Genomic DNA, 20,787 nt, shown 5'->3' with positions numbered 1-20,787 from the left:
TCCACGCGTCTCCCACAATTTCTTCTGGCTGAGTCATCTTTCAATATGTAAACCTCTAATCTTTATTATATTTGAGTGTATTTTTCAATTCTTCTTTACTTTTTATATAGTTAGTCTACTTGTGACTAGACCTTGTTCACCCGTGGAACATAAGCTTTGGCATGTGTCGACCTACGTCCTCAGATCCAAACATTCTTCTTTATAGATAAGTCGTCGTATAACACTTATAATATTAGTTTTTTTTTTTTTTTTTTTTTGACAGCACTTATAATATTAGTTTGCTATTTATATATTAAAAAAAAAAACTACTGTATAATAGTATATACTGTTAATTTATACTTAACCATAGAGATTGGTTTACCAAAAAAAAAAAAAAAAAACCATAGAGATTGGTTTATTTAATTGTATTATCCGCATTATATATACGTTGGACAATAATATTCCACATAAGTTCAGAACAATCCCAACCAAAGCAGCTTCCAAGCTTCAAGAGGAAACATAATCTATAAAGTTTGTCCTTAATAAGCAAAAATGTGTGCATTAGTACCTCCATTGTTCCCAAACTTTGGGTGGCCATCAACGGGAGAGTACGACAGCTACTACCTAGCCGGAGATATCCTCAACAACGGCGCGTTTCTTGATTTTCCGGTACCGGAGGAGACTTATGGAGCTGTTACAGCGGTGACTCATCATCAGAGCTTTGGGGTTTCTGCTTCGTCGGAGGGAAATGAAATAGACAACAATCCGGTCGTCGTCAAGAAGCTCAATCACAATGCTAGTGAGCGTGACCGTCGCAAGAAAATTAACTCTTTGTTCTCATCTCTCCGTTCATGTCTTCCTGCCTCCGACCAATCGGTAAGAAGCTACTCTGATTTGTCTTATGTGAATCAGTTCCGTTACATTTATGCATCTCTACAATTTAGAAGAAGAATACTGTACATGTTAACCCTTTTTTCTTTACTTTCTTGCAGAAGAAGCTAAGCATTCCTGCGACAGTTTCTCGAAGCTTGAAGTACATACCAGAGCTGCAAGAGCAAGTGAAGAAGCTAATAAAAAAGAAGGAAGAACTCTTGGTGCAAGTGTCAGGTCAAAGAAACATTGAACATTACGTTAAGCCGCAACCAAAGGCGGTGGCGAGTTACATCTCGACCGTGTCTGCGACTAGGCTTGGAGACAACGAAGTGATGGTCCAAATCTCATCGTCTAAGATTCATAACTTTTCGATATCTAATGTTTTAAGTGGGTTAGAAGAAGATGGGTTTGTTCTTGTGGATATTTCATCTTCAAGGTCTCAAGGAGAAAGGCTTTTCTACACTTTCCATCTACAAATGGACAAGATTGAAAATTACAAGCTGAATTGCGAAGAGTTAAGTCAGAGGATGTTGTACTTGTATGAGGAATGTGGAAACTCATTTAGATTATAATTTGTTCTTGTTTCTTTATAGTTATGTCGTCCTTTTCTCTTGAAAATCTAACATTCTTGACCAAAGCGTTGTAGTCGAGTTGTTTCGTTTTTGGTCGAAGTCAATGATCGATTATGCTATTGAGTATAGACTGATTATTATGAAGTTCATGTTACAGCTATATATTTTAATTTTTGTCTAGACTTTGAATCTTACTAATAAAAATATTTGTTTATGTGTATCTTATTTATATACAGTTAAATGTTAGTGGTGATTTGGTGTATCAATAGAATATAAAAATAGGAAAAGACAAAAGAGGGTGTTTTAAGTGTGGGCAACATTATAGTAAAGAGTATAAATTATATCATATACAGTACTAAACTTTGGACTCTAATTTAGAAGATAAATTATGTAAGTGAGCCAAGTTGCACTTATTAATTAATAGATTGTTGTGACATATTTAAAGAGTTAATTGAGATTTATTAGGATAAATGATAAATGAGAAACCATGTATCTAGGTTATCCATTGATCTTGGAGTTAATATATACTAGAGGCAGTAATTTCAATCAGGCATCACAGAAAAAAACTTGGAGTTTTGGTTTTGAAATAACTAAATCTTTGGATTGTTAGTTTATTTTGGTTTAGAAAAAAGAAGAAGAAATATAGTGGTTTACTTGGCTTGGTTATAAAATATATGAGATTAAACAAGAATATGCAATTTACAGGATGATAACTGTAGCTTTCGGAGATTATTAAATTAGTTTAGAAATGTGGGTTACGAAACGAATCTTGGAAACCTCATTGATTCACATTAACAATTTTGGAATATTTTTGATCCATTCTTGAAAGTATAACTAAATCAGAACATATATTACTTTAGACACAAATGGGATCAAGTTGACATTAGTATATAAAATGACTTTATCGTACGTCGTTGTGGGATTAAAATAACCAGACTACATTTAAATATGACAAAGATATCTAAAATTTTGAAATGCTTATGTATATGCTTACAACATGAAAATGCTTATGTGTATGCTTACAACATAAAAAATGTATGGGACGAGGAAGTAAAGACAGCCAAAGCATCTTCCACCTGATTACCGCAAGCTCTCAACATTCTCACTCGCGTGAGTCATCTTTTAATATGTAAACAATAATCTTACCCTAGTGTTAATACATGTTATGCTTCTTATACAATATGTCCAACTTGTGACTAGACCTAGTTCATGCGTGGAACATAGGCTCTGGCACGTGCCAACCTATGCCCTATAGAGACCTAAATATTTCTCTCTATAGTATGTAAGTCGTCTAACACATATAATATATCATATAATCCCAACGAATCGAAATACTTATTATATAGTTTGTTGATCAATATTTAACAACAGAGATTTGTTTCTTTAGTCTTCTTTCATCCGCATATATAATCAGGGGACAATAATATTCCGACCAAAACAACTTCAAGAAGAAAAAAAAAAAACAGAATCTATAACTTGTCCTTGATTAAGGAAAAAATGTGTGCATTAGTCCCTCCATTGTTCCCAAACTTCGGTTGGCCGTTGACGGGACAGTGCGAAAGCTATTACGGTGGCGGAGATAACCTTAATAACGGCACATTTCTTGATTTTCCGGTACCACCGACTTATGGAGTACTGACTCATCATCAGAACAGCTTGGAAGTATCTGTTTCGTCAGAAGGAAATGAGATAGCCAACAATCCGGTCGTGGCCAAGAAGCTTAATCACAATGCTAGTGAACGTGACCGTCGCAAGAAGATCAACTCTTTGTTCTCATCTGCCAAAGTGAATAGAAGTCCTTGAGTATTATTGATGATTAGCCAAAGTATATATAGTACAAGAGAATGTATGTGTAGACCTAATCGAATATACACTAGAATATTGACATATGTCTAATAAGGAATGTATCCTTATCCTAACATTCCCCCTCAAGTTGGAGCGTGTAGATTACAAACGCCCAACTTGTCTCTAAGGAACCGAAATTGTTGACTCCCGAGAGCTTTTGTAAAGATGTCTGCAGGTTGAACCGTCGTAGAAATGTGAGAGAAGATAATGTTGCCAGCAATAAGTTCATCCCGTAGAAATGACAATCGGACTCAATATGTTTCGTTCGTTCGTGAAACACCGGATTAGAGGCAATCTGAAGAGCGGACTGACTGTCACAAAACAGCTGCATTGGTTGATCATGTGTAATGCCGAGAGAAATCAACACTTCTTTGACCCACATAAGTTCTTGACATGTCATTGCCATGGCACGATACTCGGCTTCAGCGGAAGAGCGAGAGACTTTATCTTGTTTCTTTGTTTTCCAAGAGACTGGAGAGTGACCAAGTTTTACCAAGTAGCCAGTTAAAGATCTTCTTGTGAGTGGACAGCCCGCATGATCAGAGTCACTAAACACCTTGAGTTGCAAGTCAGAACTAGAAGATAAGAGAATACCTTGTCCCGGGCATCCTTTTAAATAACGAACCAAGCGAACAGCAGCTTCCCAATGATCCAAGAGAGGTTTTTGCATGAATTGAGCTAGCATATTAACCGCATAAGAGATTTCTGGCTTTGTATGAGTGAGATAGACAAGACGTCCAACAAGGCGACGATATTTATCGGGTTCTGCAAACAACGGACTTGTGGAGGAGGCAAGTTTATGATTCTGTTCCAAAGGTGTGTCCACCGGCCGTGATCCTAAGAGACCGCATTCCTTAATAACATCAAGACAGTATTTTCTTTGAGACAAAAATATACCGTCAGGATTACGAGCAACCTCTATGCCCAAAAAATACTTTAAATGACCGAGATCCTTCATCTTGAAACATTGACTGAGATAGGTTTTGAACTTAGCAATTACTGACGCATCATTCCCACAAATAACTAAGTCATCAACGTAGACAATAATGTGAAGCACAGTGGAGCCGCGAATGGAGGTGAAGAGAGAGTAATCTTTCTTAGACTGAACAAAACCATACTAGAGAAGAGAGACAGATAGCTTTTCAAACCAGCAACGAGGTGCTTGTTTAAGTCCGTAGATAGATTTCTTTAGCTTGCACACATGAGAAGGATCCGTTGTTTTGAATCCCGGAGGTGGTTTCATGTAGATGTCTTCTTTCAAATCGCCGTGAAGAAAAGCATTATAGACATCCATTTGATGTAGTTCCCAATTCTTGGCTGCCGCTACATCTAGTAAGAGTCTCACAGTTTGCATCTTGACAACCAAAGCAAACGTTTCAGTAAAATCAACTCCCTCTTTTTGATGATTTCCCAAAGCGACTAGTCTTGCTTTATATCGTTCAACAGTTCCATCAGAGTTGTACTTAATGCGGAATACCCACTTTGAGCCAGTGGGTTTAACTCCATGAGGAAGTGGCACGATGTCCCAAGTACCTTGATCTTCTAGAGCGTCAACTTCGAAAGTGACTGCATTACGCCACTCTTTTTCTTTAACAGCTTGATTGTATGTGTTTGGTGGATCAAACATGCTAATGGCAGCAAGAAAATGTTGATGTTTTTCAGAGAATCTTTCACATGAGACAAAATTAGCCATGGGATAAGCACATTTACCAACGGTATCAGATGAAGAAACCAGTGTTGGAGGAGTAATTAAATCACATTGAGCCGAGTAGGTTTCGTAATCCTTTAGGCGAACTGATTCTTGTCTATTTCTTTGACTTCGTCGAAGAGGAGCAGGGGGAGTAGGAATAGGCGCAGGCGCAGGTATAATATGTGTAATGGGAGTGCCTGGAGTGGAGTCATCCCTTGTATCAAGATCAGGAGCAGAGTCTGTAGTAGTTTCAACAATAGGAGACGAGTGAAAATCATCATCATAGGCCAAAATAGAAGACTGTATACCTTGAAAAGAATTTGACTCTGGAGTTATATTCTTTTTTTCAGCGAAAGGAAAAACATCTTCTTGAAATATGACATCCCGAGAGACAAAAAATTGGTGTGATTCAATGTCATAAATCCTCCATCCCTTCTGTCCGTGAGGATAGCCTACAAAGATACCTTTGCGTCCTCTTTCTTGAAATTTATCCGAACGGCCTGATTGTTTCTTTGCAAAACAGAGACTTCCAAACACACGCAGTTGATCATAAGCCGGTGATGTAGAGTATAGGATCTCATATGGAGTTTTGCCATCGAGGATAGGAGTAGGTGTTCGATTTGTTAAGTAAGCAGCTGTAAGGACACTTTCTCCCCAGAAACTTGTAGGTAGAGCTGCTTGAAACAGAAGTGAGCGTGCTATATTCAAGATGTGACGATGTTTGCGCTCAACACGTCCATTTTGTTGAGGTGTGTAGACGCATGATGTTTGATGAATGATACCGTTTTCGACAAAGTAAGCTTTAAGACTCATGAATTCAGTACCATTGTCGCTTCTTACTATCTTAACTTGTTTGTTGAATTGACGGAGTGCCATTGCAATAAACTTTTGAAGAATGGGACCAACCTCACTTTTAGCAAGCATGAGATGAGTCCAAACAGCGCGAGAGTGATCGTCGACAATAGTTAAAAAGTAGTGAGCTCCACAAGAAGAAGCAAGTTTGTAGGGTCCCCAAACATCGCAGTGAATCAAAGAAAAACACTCTTCTGCTTTATTGAAACTTTCACGAAAGCTTGTTCGAGTTTGTTTGGCTCGAACACAAACGTCACAAATCGTCTTTAAATCAGAAGTACAACTATCAAAATCATCTAAATTGAGCAAAACAGAAGATAGAACTTTTGAAGATGGATGTCCTAGTCGCATATGCCACAAGGCCTTGTCAGATTTCCTCTTTACCGCATTAGCACTTGCTTGAACAGTTCCTTGCAAGTGATAAACGCCATTCCTCTCTTCACCAACTCCAATCACTGTCTTGGAAATACGGTCCTGTATCACACAAACTTTGTCAGTGAACATTGCAAAACAGTGCAGTTCACGAAGAAGACGAGCCACAGAGATGAGCTTGCATGAAAGATCAGGCACAAACAGAACATGAGTAAGTTTCATATTAGCGCCAAGAATTAGTGTTCCTTCTTTGGTAGCTATCGTGTGTTTAGCATTAGGTAACACAACAGCACTGTGCGGGATATCATAAATCTCAGTGAGCAAGTCTAGAAACCCGGTCATATGATGAGAAGCTCCAGAATCAATAAGAAAATCAACACAATTAGTCTTACCAGACAGTTTTTCAGAAGAAACAGAGGTCTCTGGTTTCAAGAGATTTTTTATGGCTGACCACGCTTCTTTGCTAACCCCTGGTATATCCGGAAAATCTGCAGGAACAGAGGATGAAGGTGATGTTTGTGCGTTGTTGGCCCGGTATGAGTAGCCACGTCCTCTTCCTCTGCCTCTAGGAGCGTTGTTGCGACCCCGACCACGTCCGGAGGCAGTCTCACCATATTTGTCAGTGTACCATTCTGGAACTCCGTGTAGCTTGAAGCATGTATCAGCGTTGTGATTTGATCTGCCACAATGAGTGCACGGACCAGTATTGTTGACTCGTGTGACAGAGGCTATCGCATTGACTCCGTTTTGAACTGCAAATCCAGTTGCATCAACACGTTCTTCTTTGCTCCTTGCTACAGTTAGGTGTCGTTCCTCTGCAATGATATCTGAGTAGATGCTGTCAAGAGTGATAGATTCATCACGACTTAAACGACCCAATATATTGGTGCGGGTGGTGCCAAATTTAGCCGCATCCAGCCCCATTAGGAATTGGTGAATTCTTTCATGATCACGCCTTTTGATTTGACGAAGCATGTGAGGACATGTGGTTTTGTCGCAGCAACAAGTAAGAAGTGGTTCATAGTCATCTAAGTCATCCCACATGACTTTAAGTTTGCCAAAGTAATTAGCCACCGTCTGTCCGTCTTGACGACAAGCAAAGATCAGATTTAAGTTGATGAACACGAGATGCGTTACCAACAGAGTAACGAGTTTTGAGACTTTCCCACATGACTTTGGCATTATCAACGACAGATATGGATTTTTGCACATGTGGATCAAGACTTGCAACTCAAGGCGTTTAGTTGAGATGCTGAGATTTCATCTTTTTGAGAAGAGGTAGGCGCATCGACTGGTTTGGTCATGATGCTTTTGAGAGAAGAAGAGAAGAAAAAATAGAGATTGAAGGAAGTGTTTTTTTTTTTTTTAGGGTTTTGTCTCTGATACAATGCCAAAGTGAATAGAAGTCCTTGAGTATTATTGATGATTAGCCAAAGTATATATAGTACAAGAGAATGTATGTGTAGACCTAATCGAATATACACTAGAATATTGACATATATCTAATAAGGAATGTATCCTTATCCTAACATCATCTCTCCGTTCATGTCTTCCAGTTTCCGATCAATCGGTAAGTAGCTACTCTGATAAATATGTAATCTAGATCTGTTTCTAATACGCTCGTCTATACAGCTATACAATTTAGAAGAAGAACACCGACTTGACCCTTATTTCTTTTTCTTTACTTTCTTGCAGAAGAAGCTAAGTATTCCTGAAACGGTTTCGAAGAGCTTAAAGTACATACCAGAGCTGCAACAGCAAGTGAAGAAGCTACTACAAAAGAAGGAAGAACTTTTGGTTCGAGTGTCAGGTCATCGAGACTTTGAAATTTACGATAAGCAGCAATCAAAGGCGGTCGCTAGTTATCTCTCAACAGTTTCTGCCACTAGGCTTGGTGACAACGAAGTGATGGTCCAAATCTCATCGTCCAAGATTCATAACTTTTCGATATCAAATGTGTTGGGTGGTATAGAGGAAGATGGGGTTGTTCTTGTGGATGTTTCATCTTCAAGATCTCAAGGAGAGAGGCTCTTCTACACTTTGCATCTTCAAGTAGAGAATATGGATGACTATTACAAGATTAATTGTGAAGAGTTAAGTGAAAGGATGTTGTACTTGTACGAGAAATGTGAAAACTCGTTTAACTAGGTTAATTTATATGGTGTATTTATCCATTTGTTCTCCTTTTTTTTAGTTGTGTCCTTTTCTCATAAAAATCTAACACTGATCTTGACCAAATCATTGATGTACTGAGTTGTTTTCGTTTCTTGATTGAAGTAAATATTTGTGAAATAAGAATTCTGAACCAAACAATATAAACAGAAAAAAAACATTCACTGCTACAGATGTCAACTGTTGTTACATAGTTTATTAGAAAATCAGAACATTTAGAACTTAAAAGAAAAAAGTAGTTGTGTATATATATATACCTAAGCCCTTTTTTCTTGAGCCACAAGAAAATCTGTGAAGGTCAGAAACAGAGGAGGCTTGTTTCAATTATCCTCAGTGAAGACCTTGAAGATGAAATCACGGAAACGTCTCGAGTACAGCCTCGGATCGACGGCTGAGATTGAAGTAGGATCGTACTGGATGCTCTTGTAAGCGTGTTCTAGTTTCTTGCTGATGTCATAGTCTTGAAGAATGTCTATGATTCCAAAGATCATGACAACCTCGTAGTACTCTCCTGTCGGTTCGCCAACTAGCTGGAACTCACAGTCGCTTCTCCTCATTGTCCTCTCTGCTCGAGCCGGCATGTTGCCTCCAAGTCTAATACTAGCCCACCTGCAACAGCAAAACGATTTATTATTGAACTCGAAATCGAGAAAATTGCTTTCTAGGTATCGAGTTTAATTTGTTTTTGTGTTTACCTTGTAGGATCAGAGAGAAGCTGATCCACGTCTGCTCTAGAGAGACGAGGGGCTGATTCATCTTCAAATTCACCTGCAGTTGCGAAAAAGAAACATATATATTTGCTTCACGGATTCTAAAGGAGAGAAATGATATTTGGTTTTGTTAGGAATGCGAACCAATAGGCGTGCGAGCTCCAGAAGGAATCAGCTCTCCAGCGACTGATGCTTCTCTGAAATGAATCCCAACCAGAAGACTGTAATCCATTATTCTCTCCTGTTCCAGAAACTCGCAGTCTTTGTCGACTTGCCTGAACAAAAACACAATCAGCATAATAAATAACAATAAAAAGGTCAATGGAAAGAGTTTGATTGATGAATCTCCAACCTGATGAATTCTTGGTACCAAGCTTTCTGTAGTCTAAAAATGAAATTCAGATCAAGATCTTTCAAGATTGTATTTGAATTGATTTCTGATTCAGGTTTATCAGTTGTACGGCCAAGAGAAGATCCTTTCAAATCAAAGCGTCTATGAATGGAGTACTCGGAACAAAATAGATTTCCCATAATGACAAACCGCACCTGCAATTTTTTTGCAGAAAGGAAATGAAATATTCAATCAAAATCCAAGTAGCAGTTTTTTGTCTGTTTAGCATTGTTCTCAATTCTTACCTTCTTTTGGATTGGTCCAGTCAACTTCACACAGTGGAGACCGTAGAATCTAATGACCAAAGTGTTTTCAAATGCTCGAACATGGTTGTAATATGCTGCAAGCATCCTCAGAAGCACCTGCATTATATAATTCCAGAATAAAATTAATAGCAGCCACACATTTTTCATCTGGTAACTTAAAAAATAATATAAACTCACTTTAGTTTCAGACTTCTTCATTGTCTTTATCATGTAACGATCATCATTTGTCAAGTAGAAAAAGCTTCCACTTTTACCAGGGGATGATAGCTCCCGAAGTGCATCATTCCCGCAGATCGATAACATGTAATCAGCTGGGTCTACCTTGAATAGCTTCCTCAAGCTCCTAAAGATAGATAAAATTAGCATAACATAGTGTGAGAATAAGTACCGATGAGAAATAAGTAGAGCCTAGTGTTATTGTATCTCACCTAAAAACTAATGGGCAATAGTCTTTCCATTTGAATTCACTAGATTGATGAGGAGGTGTGTATTTTGTTCCTTCTGGTGGAAATCTTGTCCATACCTTCTCCTTTGGATCAAAAGCCGAATGCTTAAGATCAAGAGACACAACCGGAGCTTGTTTTCCAACAGCATGTCTGCATAAGCAAATCCATTAAACATGAGCGCTTATACATCAACAAAACTTCAAATGTATAACTGAGGCGGCAAACTGGGATATTTACCTGATTCCAAGCTGTAGATTAAGCATAAGCTCGTAATTCCGGTGGCCTTTAGATATTGTCTCCCCTTGCTTCCTCCCTGCCCTTGGCAATCTCATAGGTGCAGGGCTCGGTCTCAGGCTCTGAATGAAGCCTTCGGCCTCTAGTCTCATCATTTCAGCATCTAAGTCCCTCCTCGTGGTCGAATCAATATCAGCAGCGCCTTCTCCGCTTTCGGTTCCCCACATATTCATCTTCTCAAACGCTCTATCTACACCCACACTTACCCTCCCGTCAACAGACATCCTCCTCGGTTTCTCGACACGTTTGGAAGAGTTCCAAACAGATAGCTTTTTCTGTGAAGGCAACACAGGAACTCTCTCTCCGCTGCAGATCTTGTACTCACTCAGATTACCAAACACGTCTTTAGGATCCCATTCAGGATTCCCTTCGTCTCCCGATGGATAATAAGTACCGTTCATTTCTTCCGGATCATTAGACCAATGACCAACGTAGAAACTCCCATCAGCCCATTTGAAAGTCCCATTTCCTTTAGGGAAACCGTCATCCCAAAATCCGTCGTATCTATTCCCATCCGTCCAAATAAAAGTACCTTTGCCACAGATCATACCGTTCTTCCATTCCCCCATGTAATAGCTCCCATCTCTCCACTGATACTTTCCTTGGGCTTCTTGCAAACCCCTCCTCCATTCACCATCATACACATCTCCATTCGCGAAACGCTTGATTCCATGCCCATGTTTCAGGTTCATCACCCACTGACCTTTATAAGTATCTCCACTAGGACCTGTGTAAAGGCCAACACCATCCATGTATCCACTTTTAAATTCGCCTTCATAAGTGGCACCAGAAGGCCACCCGAACTTCCCTCTTCCCATAGTCTTCCCGTTGTACCAGTCACCAATGTACATGCAACCATCTGTCCAAAGATACTTGCCGTGCCCGTGAGGAAAACTATCATACCATTGCCCAGTGTAATAGTCCCCATTAGGAAGTATTCTCTCTGCATGGTACAATTCCCCTATGCTGCTTCTGTTAGTGCTGGTCTCATCGTCAATCTCCTCAGTCGTCGTAGTAGTATCATCGTCTGTTTGTGGAGATACAGATACCGTCCCAAAAATGCTGTTTGCACGCTTCTTTGCTTGTTGGGTCTTTCTTACGGTCACCTCCCAAGCCTTAAGAACACAGCTTTGTTCCTTGCTCATCTTCTTAAACTAATAAAACTTTTTTTCTAAGATACCTATATGTATATCCTAGAACATGCACTCAGAAAACATATTTGTTCTTGTCGAAACAACGATCCTATCAATGTACACATACACAAGAGAAAATCATGAACTCTGTGCGGAAGGAAAAAACAAACTGTAAACCTAAAACCATTAAATCAAAAGCAGCATGAAGAATCTGCAATGTTCTTTACGCTGTGACTTCCTGTCTCTATGTCATAGAATCATAAGAAAAAAGAATGTTTATTTTGTCTGTCAGAATGCATCATTTTCGGAGTGAATGCTGATCTGAACAATCATGGAAACCTAACAAAGAATCAGAGAGAGCGAAAAACCAATGGCCAAAAGAGTTAAGGGAGCAAAAAAAATCTCTCCGACATTTCATCTTTTCTTGTCAATTCATCTTATCTAATTATGTCGTTCAAAGAAGAAACCGTTCATCTCCTCAAACCAATGAAAGCCTTCAAATTTAGAGAAACAAGCAAGACCCATTTATTTCTATTCTTAGCATCTCCGAGCTTTCCTCTCATAAACAAACATATTTTCTTCAGAACAAAAAAAACGAAAAAAAAAACAATGTAATAATTAATCAGTTTAGCCAAGACTGATAACGTCTCCAATTAGAGATCACTAAGAGCCATAGTAAGAAACAGAGATAATTGAAACTCCAACTCACTGAGGCATTCTGTCGAACACTTTAAGCTCGTTGCTTCTCCACTAACAAAAACCCAATTTCCGTATATTCCATAACATCTTCTCAAAAAGGAATAAGATCCATCCCCAATGCTGAAGCTTCAAACACCTTAAACGATAGAAGAGAGACAAAAGTTACAACCCAAAGCTTGAAAAAGATCATATCTTTTCCTGGCGAGGAGGATGACGCGACGGCTTTAGGAGACTCAACACTCGAGGAAGACGACCATCGCCGGAAATCCGAAGATGAAGAGTAGAAACTTTCCGTCGCAGGTGAACTCAAACTGGGAGGGCATTTTAGAAGGCTAATCATAGTAATTTATTTGTAATTATTATTATTTTACTGTTTAAGTAAATACTTTATCCAGTAGTAAGTACTAAGTAGTAACGTATCACTTTACTTGATGTCTATTGGCTAATAGTCAAAGCTCTCTCATCGTTTCGAGAGAATCTTTAATCTCATCACGACACACCAAAGCCAAAACCTTTATTGTCGGAAGCTGACTCAGACTCACCCAATGTCTCTAGCGTCAATTATATGCTAAATTCACCAGCCGCTTAGAGCCAATCATATAATCTCGATTCTCTTCAACGGTCCTCAATTATCCCAAACTCGGATCATAAAAAAGCTAACTTTTTTCATTTCTTTTCTGAGGCATTCGTTGGAATCGAAAAATGGGTAGAATCGGTTTAGTGGTGTCTGATCTGGTATTGTCGTTCATGTGGATATGGGCAGGAGTTCTGGTCAACATTTTAGTCCATGGAGTTCTTGGATTTAGCCGGAGCGATCCCACCGGTGAGATCGTTCGTTATCTCTTCTCTATCATCTCCATGTTCATCTTCGCCTTCCTTCAACAAATCACCAAAGGCGGACTTTATAATCCTTTGACCGCTTTGGCTGCTGGAGTCTCCGGTGGCTTCAGCAGTTTCATCTTCTCCGTCTTCGTTCGAATCCCCGTCGAGGTTTGTTTCGTTGACTTTTCTACCAAAACTAAAATTGACTATTCGTTAGGGAGAAATCTCAGGATTTTTAACTCAATGATGATCCTCAATTCCTCATTATACCGACTGACATGAAATTAAGGTCTGTGTGTTGCTTAAAATGTCAAATTAGAGAAAAAGTTGAGAATTTTGGTGATGAATTTATCATCTATGTAAACTTTAGCTGATGGGTTCTTCTCAGAAAATCAGATCATTTTGGTTTCTGCTCTTATGTTTTTTTTTAAAAAAGACTATATTTTGCTCTAATGTCCACATTGTGTTTTGTAATCAAAGATCATACTTTTGTGAAACTCCGGTTTTGTGTTTTTCTTTTCAGGTAATAGGATCAATTCTTGCGGTTAAGCATGTCATTCACGTATTCCCTGAGATTGGGAAAGGACCTAAACTACAAGTAGCAATCCATCACGGTGCTTTAACAGAAGGGATACTAACATTTTTCATTGTACTGCTCTCAATGGGACTCACAAGAAAAATCCCCGGAAGTTTCTTCATGAAGACTTGGATTGGTAGTCTTGCTAAGTTAACTCTTCATATTCTTGGCTCTGATCTTACCGGCGGATGCATGAACCCTGCAGCTGTATGTACCCAAAAACAAAAGAGTCTTGTGGTTGTGATTTCAGCAAAAAAACCGATCTTTGTTTGATTGTTTGATTTGTGTGAATCTTTGCAGGTTATGGGATGGGCTTATGCACGCGGTGAACATATAACAAAAGAGCATTTGCTTGTGTATTGGCTTGGACCTGTCAAGGCTACATTGCTTGCAGTTTGGTTCTTCAAAGTTGTGTTTAAGCCTCTCACGGAAGAACAACAGAAACCTAAGGCTAAAACTGAGTGAGGAATGAGAAATGAGCTCAGCTTTCATATTTAATCCTCTCTGGATAAATCTCCTCCACACAAGACACTGAGGGTAGGATTGTTTCCGCTCTTATCCAGGGATATTTTCTTAGATTTTGTTATGTGGCAAACTCAACTGTATCAACCAGTTCAATAAAAGCTGAAATTTAGTGAATCCAATGTGTAATTTGATCAATTATATGCAGTAAAAGTATTTGGTTTATTGCAAAAAAAAAAGATGATGTTTCTCAGTTTCGATCATTCAATTACAAGAAATCAAGAACCAGCCGTAAACTCAAGACTTGACGTTGCAGCTACTAATAGACAAGATTAGGCTCAAACTCGGCGAAATCGACAGAGCCAGACTCAACAGGAGGCATGAGATAAGCAGCCAAGATCTCAGAGGCTAAAGAAGTAACCAAAGGAATACGCTTGAGGGTCTTGATGAAGGAAGGATCATCGGTTTGTCCTATAGCCAGCAGCTTCTCATAGCTCACAACCATTCTGTCGAGTTTCCTCTTGAACTCAGGGTTCTCAACATCCAACACTGCCGGGAATATTCTTGCCGTGGTTCGGTTTGTCTGAAACAAATTTCAACAGTTTCAGAAAAAGGAACATAACACAGCTTAATATTAATCTTCTTGTTTCAAGTTCCTTTACCTCGATGATGACATGCATATCGAACTCCTTTGTTTTTAACCCGATACCCTCGTAGAAATCAGTTCTTTGACAATCGTTGAGGTACATTGTCACATAAACCTGCAAAGCCAATCCTCTTACCGGTTAGGCCAATGTGCAAAACACATTTTGAAGTGAAGAATTATAGAATAGTTTAGTTTAATTACCGAGAGGCAGAAGAAGCGAGACCAGAGTTTGGCTTGCCAGTCATTGAGGAACTGAGGCTGAGCTTTCATCAAAGCGGAGAAGAAATCTCCATGACGGTTCTCGTCTTGACACCAGTTCTCAAAGTACTTGAAGATTGGGTAACATTGGAACTCAGGGTTTGCCTTGAGGTGTCTGTAGATTGTGATGTATCTCCAGTACCCGATTTTCTCGGATAAGTAAGTCGCGTAGAAGATGAATTTGGGTTTGAAGAAAGTGTATTTCCTTGCCTTTGTTAGGAAACCCAAATCAAGAGCCAAGTTGAAATCAGACAAACCCTTGTTCAAGAACCTGCAAACAAAAAGTTTGTCATCAAATTACCACTTCAAGAAGAAACAGTTAGATAAAAGAGAGGTTCTTGGGGTTAAAGAGATTTTACCCGGCATGCCTTGCTTCATCTCTAGACATAAGAGAGAAGATCTCAGCCACAACAGGGTTTGTTTTCTGCAATGCCATCAGATCAAAGATTCAAGATCAAATGAATAAAATGATCCAATGAAACAACATCAAGTCTCATATGTGAATAACTTCCAACTAATAAGCTAGACAAGAAACACCAAACCAAGAACAACTCTTGAAAACTCATAACAAAGGAAACTTTAATATATTAAAATGTCTACTATAGCCTTTAATTATCAGTATTAAGTATTAATTAAAGCCATATATATATATATAATCTTCCAATCTCACCTTGAGTCTTCTACCAAGCTCCTTGTAGAGAAGGAAACCAGAGAACTCAGCAGTACAAGAACGCTCAAGGAACTCAACAAAGATCTGTCGGAGAGGTCCCTGCAATTTGTCTGCAGCTTCTTTAAACTCTTTGTTCCTCACGAAATGTGTCTGATTGTAATCGGTCTTGAACTCTTGAAGCAGAGCCACGAACTCTTCCTCGTTAAGGTTCTTGTTGATCTCAGTGTTGAAAAGCTGTTCCATTTCCTCGAAATCCGTCGTGTAGAACCTCGGAGTAAGAAGCGACTCCTGAATCTCTTTCTTCGTCCCCTTCTTGGATTTCGAGGTGGTGGTGGCCGGAGGAGGCGGCGAGGAAGTGGCTGACATTCTGATCACGGTGGAGAAACGTCGGCCGGAGAGGTATTTGCTCGGGTTAGAGAGCTTTGGGGAGGTGAATTTGGAGATGGGTTTCACTAACGCCATTTCAGCCGCCTTTGATTGTGAGTTGCAGAAGCAAAGAGAGTGAGATAGAGAGCAAAGCAGCTAGAGGAAGAAGATGATAGCTGTGTGGTGATTTATAATTGTGAAAAATCTCATCTTGTGAAAATCTGAATTCTGATGTGGGAGCCAGACACGTGGCGATAATTTATTGGTTTCTCTTGATTTGCATTGTCTTCTTGATAATATTTTTGTGATTTCGTTATTTAACAGAACATTTTTGAAAGAAATTATGTGATTGATAAATTAAAACCATTAGAAACAAATAAAATATGAAAATCAACCAATAATAAGAGAAATAATTTCGACAACAGTATACGTTACAATTCGTGGTCCAAATCTTTTTTATAACAAAAAAGGGAAAAAAAAAAAGAAGATAAAATATGTGATGCTGGTGATATCCAGATGAGCCATTCTGGTATATATAAATACAACTAGAAAGGATTAAAAAAAAAAAAAAAAATCTAGTGCTCAAACCCCAACAGAAATGGTGATACAACAATTCACATCGAGACTTTCAGGCGCATTAAAAGAATGGTGGAATTCGCTTGGAGAATATCGAAGTCCTAGATGATTGTTATTTCTCGGATTTTTTTTCCACAATTATATGAAACACAATTAAAAGAATGATAAAGCACAAACTCCATTTCTCCAGCTTCAAGTCCTTCCTTCTCTAGCAAGTAAAAAAAACAATGTAAAGCTTTAGGGCTGAGAACGGTTTCTTCAGAAGCAAGCAACAAGCTTTAGCAACACAGAGAAACGCAGAGGTAAAGCTTCTTTACCTCTATTTACGAAGCATTGGTGAAGTGGATACAGGAGAGCTTGTTCCATCTTCAGATCCTGCGTTTATATTCATACCTTTATCTGTATTCCAATTTCGTTCATACCCTTCAACTTTCTCTTCATCTTCAACCCGAACGCGTTTCCCTGCATCTTCATCATCACTTGATGATCCTCCTGATTCTTCTCCATTTCTCTCATCTTTGTTGCTACCATTCACATTGGTAAAAAAAGGGTCAAAAGGAGGGATGATTCCCTCATTATGTTGATGGTGATGATGGTGGTGATGATCCTTAGCCTTTAAGTCATCTTCCTCACAATCATCCTCGAGATCTTCATAGTTTAGATTCCGGAGAATCTCAGGCAGAGAGTAGCTCTTTCCACTCTCATCAACAATCCTTCCTCCTCCCATTTCGATATCGATCTTCTCTTTCGAGCTAACTAGACTTTCACCTAGATTTGAAGTAGGAGTTTCAACCATCATCATATAATCTTCTTCCTTGACAAATGATCTAAACTTGTTCATTGATGGAGGAATCTTAGACAGAAATATCTCCCATATGTTCCCTAAAATTCCCTTGTTGTATGGATTCTCCTTCTTATCATAACGGTATCGGAAATTCTCATAAGTGGTCTGCACAAAAAACAGATTCACCATTAAAACAAAACAGAGCGAACCAAAAAAAAACAACCCCCAAAATGTACGAAAGCGTAGATCTTTCTAGTCACCTGGTTAGTGCAGATGAGATAGGAATGAAATATAGTGAGTCCTCCAACAAACCAAACAGTAATGAAGCAGTAAACTATGAGAATATCCGATAGAACATCTTTGGATATAGCTTTCCAGATGCTAATCTTTTCATCCATATGTCTTTGAAATATGTTCAACCAAGAAAAAGCAAACACATATATGCACAAAGTGGTAGATGTTGATATGAACATGAAGAAGAACCGGTAATTTCGCTGCAAAAGAATCCAAACAAGTTTAAAACACAGAGCCGATTATTAAACCTCAGGAATTTATGGCAAGAGTCATTGAGTAAAACTTACCACTCCAATGCACTGGCCAACCCAAGGGCAGTGATGATCGAATCTCTGGACACAGTTGTTGCATATGGAACAATGAGAAGCTCTAGGAGGACGGTAAAGCAAACAAGTGTCACAGAATTTCACTTTTACGGTATGTCCATTCACAGTTACATCTTTGACCCTCGGTATTCTTATATTTGGGGTTCTACCGCTAACCCATTCCATGGACGGAGTAGTTGAATCCGGTGCATCATCTGTTTCCGGAGGCCTTAAACTTCTTGGCACAATCCCGGGATCTCTACTAGATGTCATTAAGAGGAAAAATATATCCTGAAGAAAACTATTGAAACTTTAGTTCACTTTTTACACATAAAGTCATCTAACAGAGTTCAAAAGCAGAAGACATACCAAAATGGTGAGTATCCAAGACACACAGAGAATTGGAATACAGAGATTTGGATTCTTGGTACGAGGATCAGCCATTTTAGTGTACATTTTGACAAAGAACATTACGGCGGGACCAAGGATCAAGATGGTTGATAGATATAGAGATGATGCATCTGGACCAAAGATTAACCTCCCGCCACATAGAAATTTCTGCAAAGAAAAAGGGATAACAATCAAAGTCAGTTTTAAATCCATGCTTGCAGTGACCATGGCCTGAGAGCTTCCATATATGAACAATCAAGACTAAACACAGCAGCTAAACTGAGTCAGCGGAAGGTGAAAATTAGATAGATACACAAATGTTTTGGTTCTCATTACCAAAGTGGGCAAAATAAAGACTCAAGAAGAGTCTGAAATGCTATGACTTGGACTAAAAGGAATCAAATTGAATAAAATGGAAGAGCGATTTCATTCATGCCCAAAACATATGTGATCAATCTTCTCCAGATTATTTAAATGTGAAAGAAAACGAAAGCGAAGTGAAAATCTCAGGACTTACATTGCTTCCCCTCCAAACTTGATAGAGCCTCTTGAGTTTGGTCTCATTCCAAGCCATAGCTGAGGTGGGAAAGAAAAAAGAAAAAGAAAAGCTCCAGAAGTGAAGAAATTTGGAAGAACCCAGAATCAGAAACCCATCGGAGAATCCATGGACAATGATGATCAGATCAGATCAGAGATCAAAATCAAGAAAAACCCCCAGAAACGGAAAACAAAATCTTTTTCCTTCCTACGAAAGAAAGATTAACAATTTCAAACACTCGGATTTGATTTGTAGTTCGAGAGGGAGAGAGACAAGGAAAATGGAAGCTGTCGTCTCTCTCACTCGAATTATTATTTTCGCTGCTTTGCAAATTGCGATCTCTTTTTCCTTTTTCTTCTTTTCTCTTTCCTTTTTTTCGGGTAATTAAAATATTTTTTTTTATTCCAATCTCATTGCCGAATATTTTAGACAGGAGTTAATTAATGAGATAATGGGGACAATGTATGTAATTAGGAAAAGTGATTACGCGATTAGGAGGATGTCTGTTAGAGAACTAAGAAGGAATAATTTCTTGTTTAACTTAGATTAGATTTATCATTATTTCAATAGTGTTATTTCATGGTCGGCCAACTATATCTTAATAAATTATTAGAATGATGCAACAATGAGCTGGTGAAGGTAAGTCAAATCTCTGAATTAAACGTGCTTCAGACACAGATTTTTTTTCCTTTGTATTTTTCTTCTTCTCTCATTATTTTTCGTTTATAAATGCTTCACTTCTTCGATTATTTGTACTTTGTTTATTCTATGAACTTTTCAACATTCATAGCAAAAGATAAGAAGTCAATTTGATTAAAGATGTCACAAAAAATAAGATGATGATAGTGACTAGTGAGATATTGGGAAAAAACCCGAAAAAACCGCCATTTATTTTTTTTTTGGCCGTTTAATACCTGTGTTTTTAAATTTGGAATAAAAATACCTCATTTAGTTTCGGTTGGATTTTAAAACCATCGTTTTAAAAAACTTGGTAAAATCCTACTCCCGCGTTAACGGCTGTTAACTTTCCTAACGGCAGTACTAACTGCGGTTAACACTTAACCCTACGTCGTTACTTAGACCCAAATTAAGACACTCTTACCCTTTCGCATTCTACCCAGAAATCGATTTGGGATCAGAAACCCTAATTTCTCTATTCTCTCATTCTCTTTGAAATCGATGTCTTTGAAATCGTGTTAATCGATGTGTCTAGGCGTTTGATTACTTGCGGTTTGGTTAGAATTTGAGTTCAAGGAGTTAGTTTGGTCGCATCGTGATGAGGTATGTAATCGATTAGGCATTTTTAGGGTTGGAGAAATTATGGGTTTGGGGGTTTCAATTTCTGGGTTTCTCGGGATTAATCGACAACGTTTCTAACTTCATCTCTCTCTGTGCAGTGGTTTCGATTGCTTGAAACTTAATATTAAGTTCGGAGGAGATGTCTCCTTCAAGGATGAGTGTTTCGCATACATCGGAGGATTCGAGAAGAGGGAAATGTTGATGGATCCAGACCTGATGACGTGGTCGATCTTCGATGATTTCCCTAAAGAGAATGGAGTGTCTGGTGCCGTAGAAAAAGTTTGGTACAAACTTTCCCATGAAGACGTAGATTCAGTAAGAGCTATCTCTGAGGACAGAGATAGTGGGATTAGGCAATTGTGTAGTGAAGCTTTGATTGGTGGTGAAGTAGATATCTACATTCAGCAAGGTGTGTCTGAACCTACACCGTTTCCTATGCCACAACCTGGTGAAGAGTGTGATGCTGGTGAAGAGAGTGATGTTGGAGAGCATCAAGAGTCTGATGC

The 20,787-nt window shown here is 38.7% G+C and overlaps 7 protein-coding genes across 9 annotated transcripts in view; 4 read left to right on the top strand and 3 right to left on the bottom strand.

Moving 5' to 3' along the window:
• Nucleotides 1–377: 377 nt before the first annotated feature.
• LOC9314191 (transcription factor ORG3) lies at nucleotides 378–1,568 on the top strand. The gene is made up of 2 exons (XM_002878077.2): nucleotides 378–855; nucleotides 972–1,568. The coding sequence occupies exons 1-2, from the start codon at nucleotides 532–534 to the stop codon at nucleotides 1,422–1,424; spliced, it is 777 nt and encodes a 258-aa protein (XP_002878123.1). The 5' UTR covers nucleotides 378–531; the 3' UTR covers nucleotides 1,425–1,568.
• Nucleotides 1,569–2,731: 1,163 nt separating this feature from the next.
• LOC9312459 (transcription factor ORG2) lies at nucleotides 2,732–8,357 on the top strand. The gene is made up of 3 exons (XM_021026099.1): nucleotides 2,732–3,197; nucleotides 7,715–7,753; nucleotides 7,879–8,357. Exons 1-3 carry the CDS (start codon nucleotides 2,922–2,924, stop codon nucleotides 8,329–8,331), a joined length of 768 nt encoding a protein of 255 aa, XP_020881758.1. The 5' UTR covers nucleotides 2,732–2,921; the 3' UTR covers nucleotides 8,332–8,357.
• A 143-nt stretch (nucleotides 8,358–8,500) lies between these two features.
• On the bottom strand, nucleotides 8,501–12,653 carry LOC9314190 (phosphatidylinositol 4-phosphate 5-kinase 4). Its single transcript, XM_002876344.2, has 9 exons — nucleotides 12,305–12,653; nucleotides 10,406–12,173; nucleotides 10,151–10,318; nucleotides 9,900–10,065; nucleotides 9,702–9,818; nucleotides 9,418–9,611; nucleotides 9,210–9,340; nucleotides 9,051–9,123; nucleotides 8,501–8,964 (listed from the first exon to the last, which is right to left on the bottom strand). Exons 2-9 carry the CDS (start codon nucleotides 11,605–11,607, stop codon nucleotides 8,676–8,678), a joined length of 2,340 nt encoding a protein of 779 aa, XP_002876390.1. The 5' UTR covers nucleotides 11,608–12,173; nucleotides 12,305–12,653; the 3' UTR covers nucleotides 8,501–8,675.
• Nucleotides 12,654–12,730: 77 nt separating this feature from the next.
• On the top strand, nucleotides 12,731–14,380 carry LOC9312458 (probable aquaporin SIP2-1). 2 transcript variants are annotated; one of them, XM_021026100.1, is made up of 4 exons: nucleotides 12,800–13,284; nucleotides 13,640–13,900; nucleotides 13,994–14,154; nucleotides 14,271–14,380. In XM_021026100.1, exons 1-4 carry the CDS (start codon nucleotides 12,997–12,999, stop codon nucleotides 14,326–14,328), a joined length of 768 nt encoding a protein of 255 aa, XP_020881759.1. In that variant the 5' UTR covers nucleotides 12,800–12,996; the 3' UTR covers nucleotides 14,329–14,380. The 2 variants fall into 2 exon arrangements, with proteins under 2 accessions (XP_002878121.1, XP_020881759.1); XM_002878075.2 differs by having other exon boundaries at nucleotides 12,731–13,284; nucleotides 13,994–14,344.
• On the bottom strand, nucleotides 14,331–16,289 carry LOC9312457 (magnesium-protoporphyrin IX monomethyl ester [oxidative] cyclase, chloroplastic). Its single transcript, XM_002876343.2, has 5 exons — nucleotides 15,730–16,289; nucleotides 15,419–15,483; nucleotides 15,003–15,330; nucleotides 14,818–14,916; nucleotides 14,331–14,738 (listed from the first exon to the last, which is right to left on the bottom strand). Exons 1-5 carry the CDS (start codon nucleotides 16,189–16,191, stop codon nucleotides 14,475–14,477), a joined length of 1,218 nt encoding a protein of 405 aa, XP_002876389.1. The 5' UTR covers nucleotides 16,192–16,289; the 3' UTR covers nucleotides 14,331–14,474.
• Nucleotides 16,290–16,477: 188 nt separating this feature from the next.
• Nucleotides 16,478–19,506, bottom strand: LOC9314189 (probable protein S-acyltransferase 4). Of its 2 annotated transcripts, none has more exons than XM_021026098.1 (6): nucleotides 18,962–19,506; nucleotides 18,424–18,612; nucleotides 18,037–18,345; nucleotides 17,716–17,949; nucleotides 16,989–17,620; nucleotides 16,478–16,874 (listed from the first exon to the last, which is right to left on the bottom strand). In XM_021026098.1, the coding sequence occupies exons 1-5, from the start codon at nucleotides 19,016–19,018 to the stop codon at nucleotides 16,991–16,993; spliced, it is 1,419 nt and encodes a 472-aa protein (XP_020881757.1). In that variant the 5' UTR covers nucleotides 19,019–19,506; the 3' UTR covers nucleotides 16,478–16,874; nucleotides 16,989–16,990. The 2 variants fall into 2 exon arrangements, with proteins under 2 accessions (XP_020881757.1, XP_020881755.1); XM_021026096.1 differs by having other exon boundaries at nucleotides 16,478–16,879; nucleotides 18,962–19,505.
• Nucleotides 19,507–19,992: 486 nt separating this feature from the next.
• The window catches only part of LOC110228560, a 1,052-nt gene continuing 257 nt past the window's right edge, over nucleotides 19,993–20,787 (top strand). The window contains exons 1-2 of the mRNA XM_021026244.1: nucleotides 19,993–20,263; nucleotides 20,380–20,778. Coding sequence (XP_020881903.1) covers nucleotides 20,259–20,263; nucleotides 20,380–20,778 — 404 coding nt within the window. The 5' untranslated portion in view covers nucleotides 19,993–20,258. The remainder of the gene's footprint in view (nucleotides 20,264–20,379; nucleotides 20,779–20,787) is intronic.

Source organism: Arabidopsis lyrata (genome assembly GCF_000004255.2).
Source record: "Arabidopsis lyrata subsp. lyrata unplaced genomic scaffold ARALYscaffold_5, whole genome shotgun sequence".
NCBI classification, from domain to species: domain Eukaryota; kingdom Viridiplantae; phylum Streptophyta; class Magnoliopsida; order Brassicales; family Brassicaceae; genus Arabidopsis; species Arabidopsis lyrata.
The sequence above is the reverse complement of the archived record's forward strand: the minus strand, read 5'-3'. Positions and strand labels throughout refer to the sequence as shown.

Excerpts from the sequence above, each read along its gene's own strand:
- LOC9314191 (XM_002878077.2), top strand. The coding sequence starts at position 532 with ATGTGTGCATTAGTACCTCCATTGTTCCCAAACTTTGGGTGGCCATCA. Across the intron at positions 856-971 it reads TTCCTGCCTCCGACCAATCG|AAGAAGCTAAGCATTCCTGC; the intron begins GTAAGAAGCTAC and ends ACTTTCTTGCAG.
- LOC9312459 (XM_021026099.1), top strand. The coding sequence starts at position 2,922 with ATGTGTGCATTAGTCCCTCCATTGTTCCCAAACTTCGGTTGGCCGTTG. Across the intron at positions 3,198-7,714 it reads AGAAGATCAACTCTTTGTTC|TCATCTCTCCGTTCATGTCT; the intron begins TCATCTGCCAAA and ends CTTATCCTAACA. Across the intron at positions 7,754-7,878 it reads TTCCAGTTTCCGATCAATCG|AAGAAGCTAAGTATTCCTGA; the intron begins GTAAGTAGCTAC and ends ACTTTCTTGCAG.
- LOC9314190 (XM_002876344.2), bottom strand. The coding sequence starts at position 11,607 with ATGAGCAAGGAACAAAGCTGTGTTCTTAAGGCTTGGGAGGTGACCGTA. Across the intron at positions 10,319-10,405 it reads AATCTACAGCTTGGAATCAG|ACATGCTGTTGGAAAACAAG; the intron begins GTAAATATCCCA and ends TTGCTTATGCAG. Across the intron at positions 10,066-10,150 it reads TATTGCCCATTAGTTTTTAG|GAGCTTGAGGAAGCTATTCA; the intron begins GTGAGATACAAT and ends ATCTATCTTTAG.
- LOC9312458 (XM_021026100.1), top strand. The coding sequence starts at position 12,997 with ATGGGTAGAATCGGTTTAGTGGTGTCTGATCTGGTATTGTCGTTCATG. Across the intron at positions 13,901-13,993 it reads GATGCATGAACCCTGCAGCT|GTTATGGGATGGGCTTATGC; the intron begins GTATGTACCCAA and ends GAATCTTTGCAG. Across the intron at positions 14,155-14,270 it reads AAACCTAAGGCTAAAACTGA|ATTTTGTTATGTGGCAAACT; the intron begins GTGAGGAATGAG and ends ATATTTTCTTAG.
- LOC9312457 (XM_002876343.2), bottom strand. The coding sequence starts at position 16,191 with ATGGCGTTAGTGAAACCCATCTCCAAATTCACCTCCCCAAAGCTCTCT. Across the intron at positions 15,331-15,418 it reads GATGAAGCAAGGCATGCCGG|GTTCTTGAACAAGGGTTTGT; the intron begins GTAAAATCTCTT and ends TTTTGTTTGCAG. Across the intron at positions 14,739-14,817 it reads ATATGCATGTCATCATCGAG|ACAAACCGAACCACGGCAAG; the intron begins GTAAAGGAACTT and ends AATTTGTTTCAG.
- LOC9314189 (XM_021026098.1), bottom strand. The coding sequence starts at position 19,018 with ATGGCTTGGAATGAGACCAAACTCAAGAGGCTCTATCAAGTTTGGAGG. Across the intron at positions 18,613-18,961 it reads AAGTTTGGAGGGGAAGCAAT|AAATTTCTATGTGGCGGGAG; the intron begins GTAAGTCCTGAG and ends TTTTCTTTGCAG. Across the intron at positions 17,621-17,715 it reads ATCTCATCTGCACTAACCAG|ACCACTTATGAGAATTTCCG; the intron begins GTGACTAGAAAG and ends TTTTTTGTGCAG.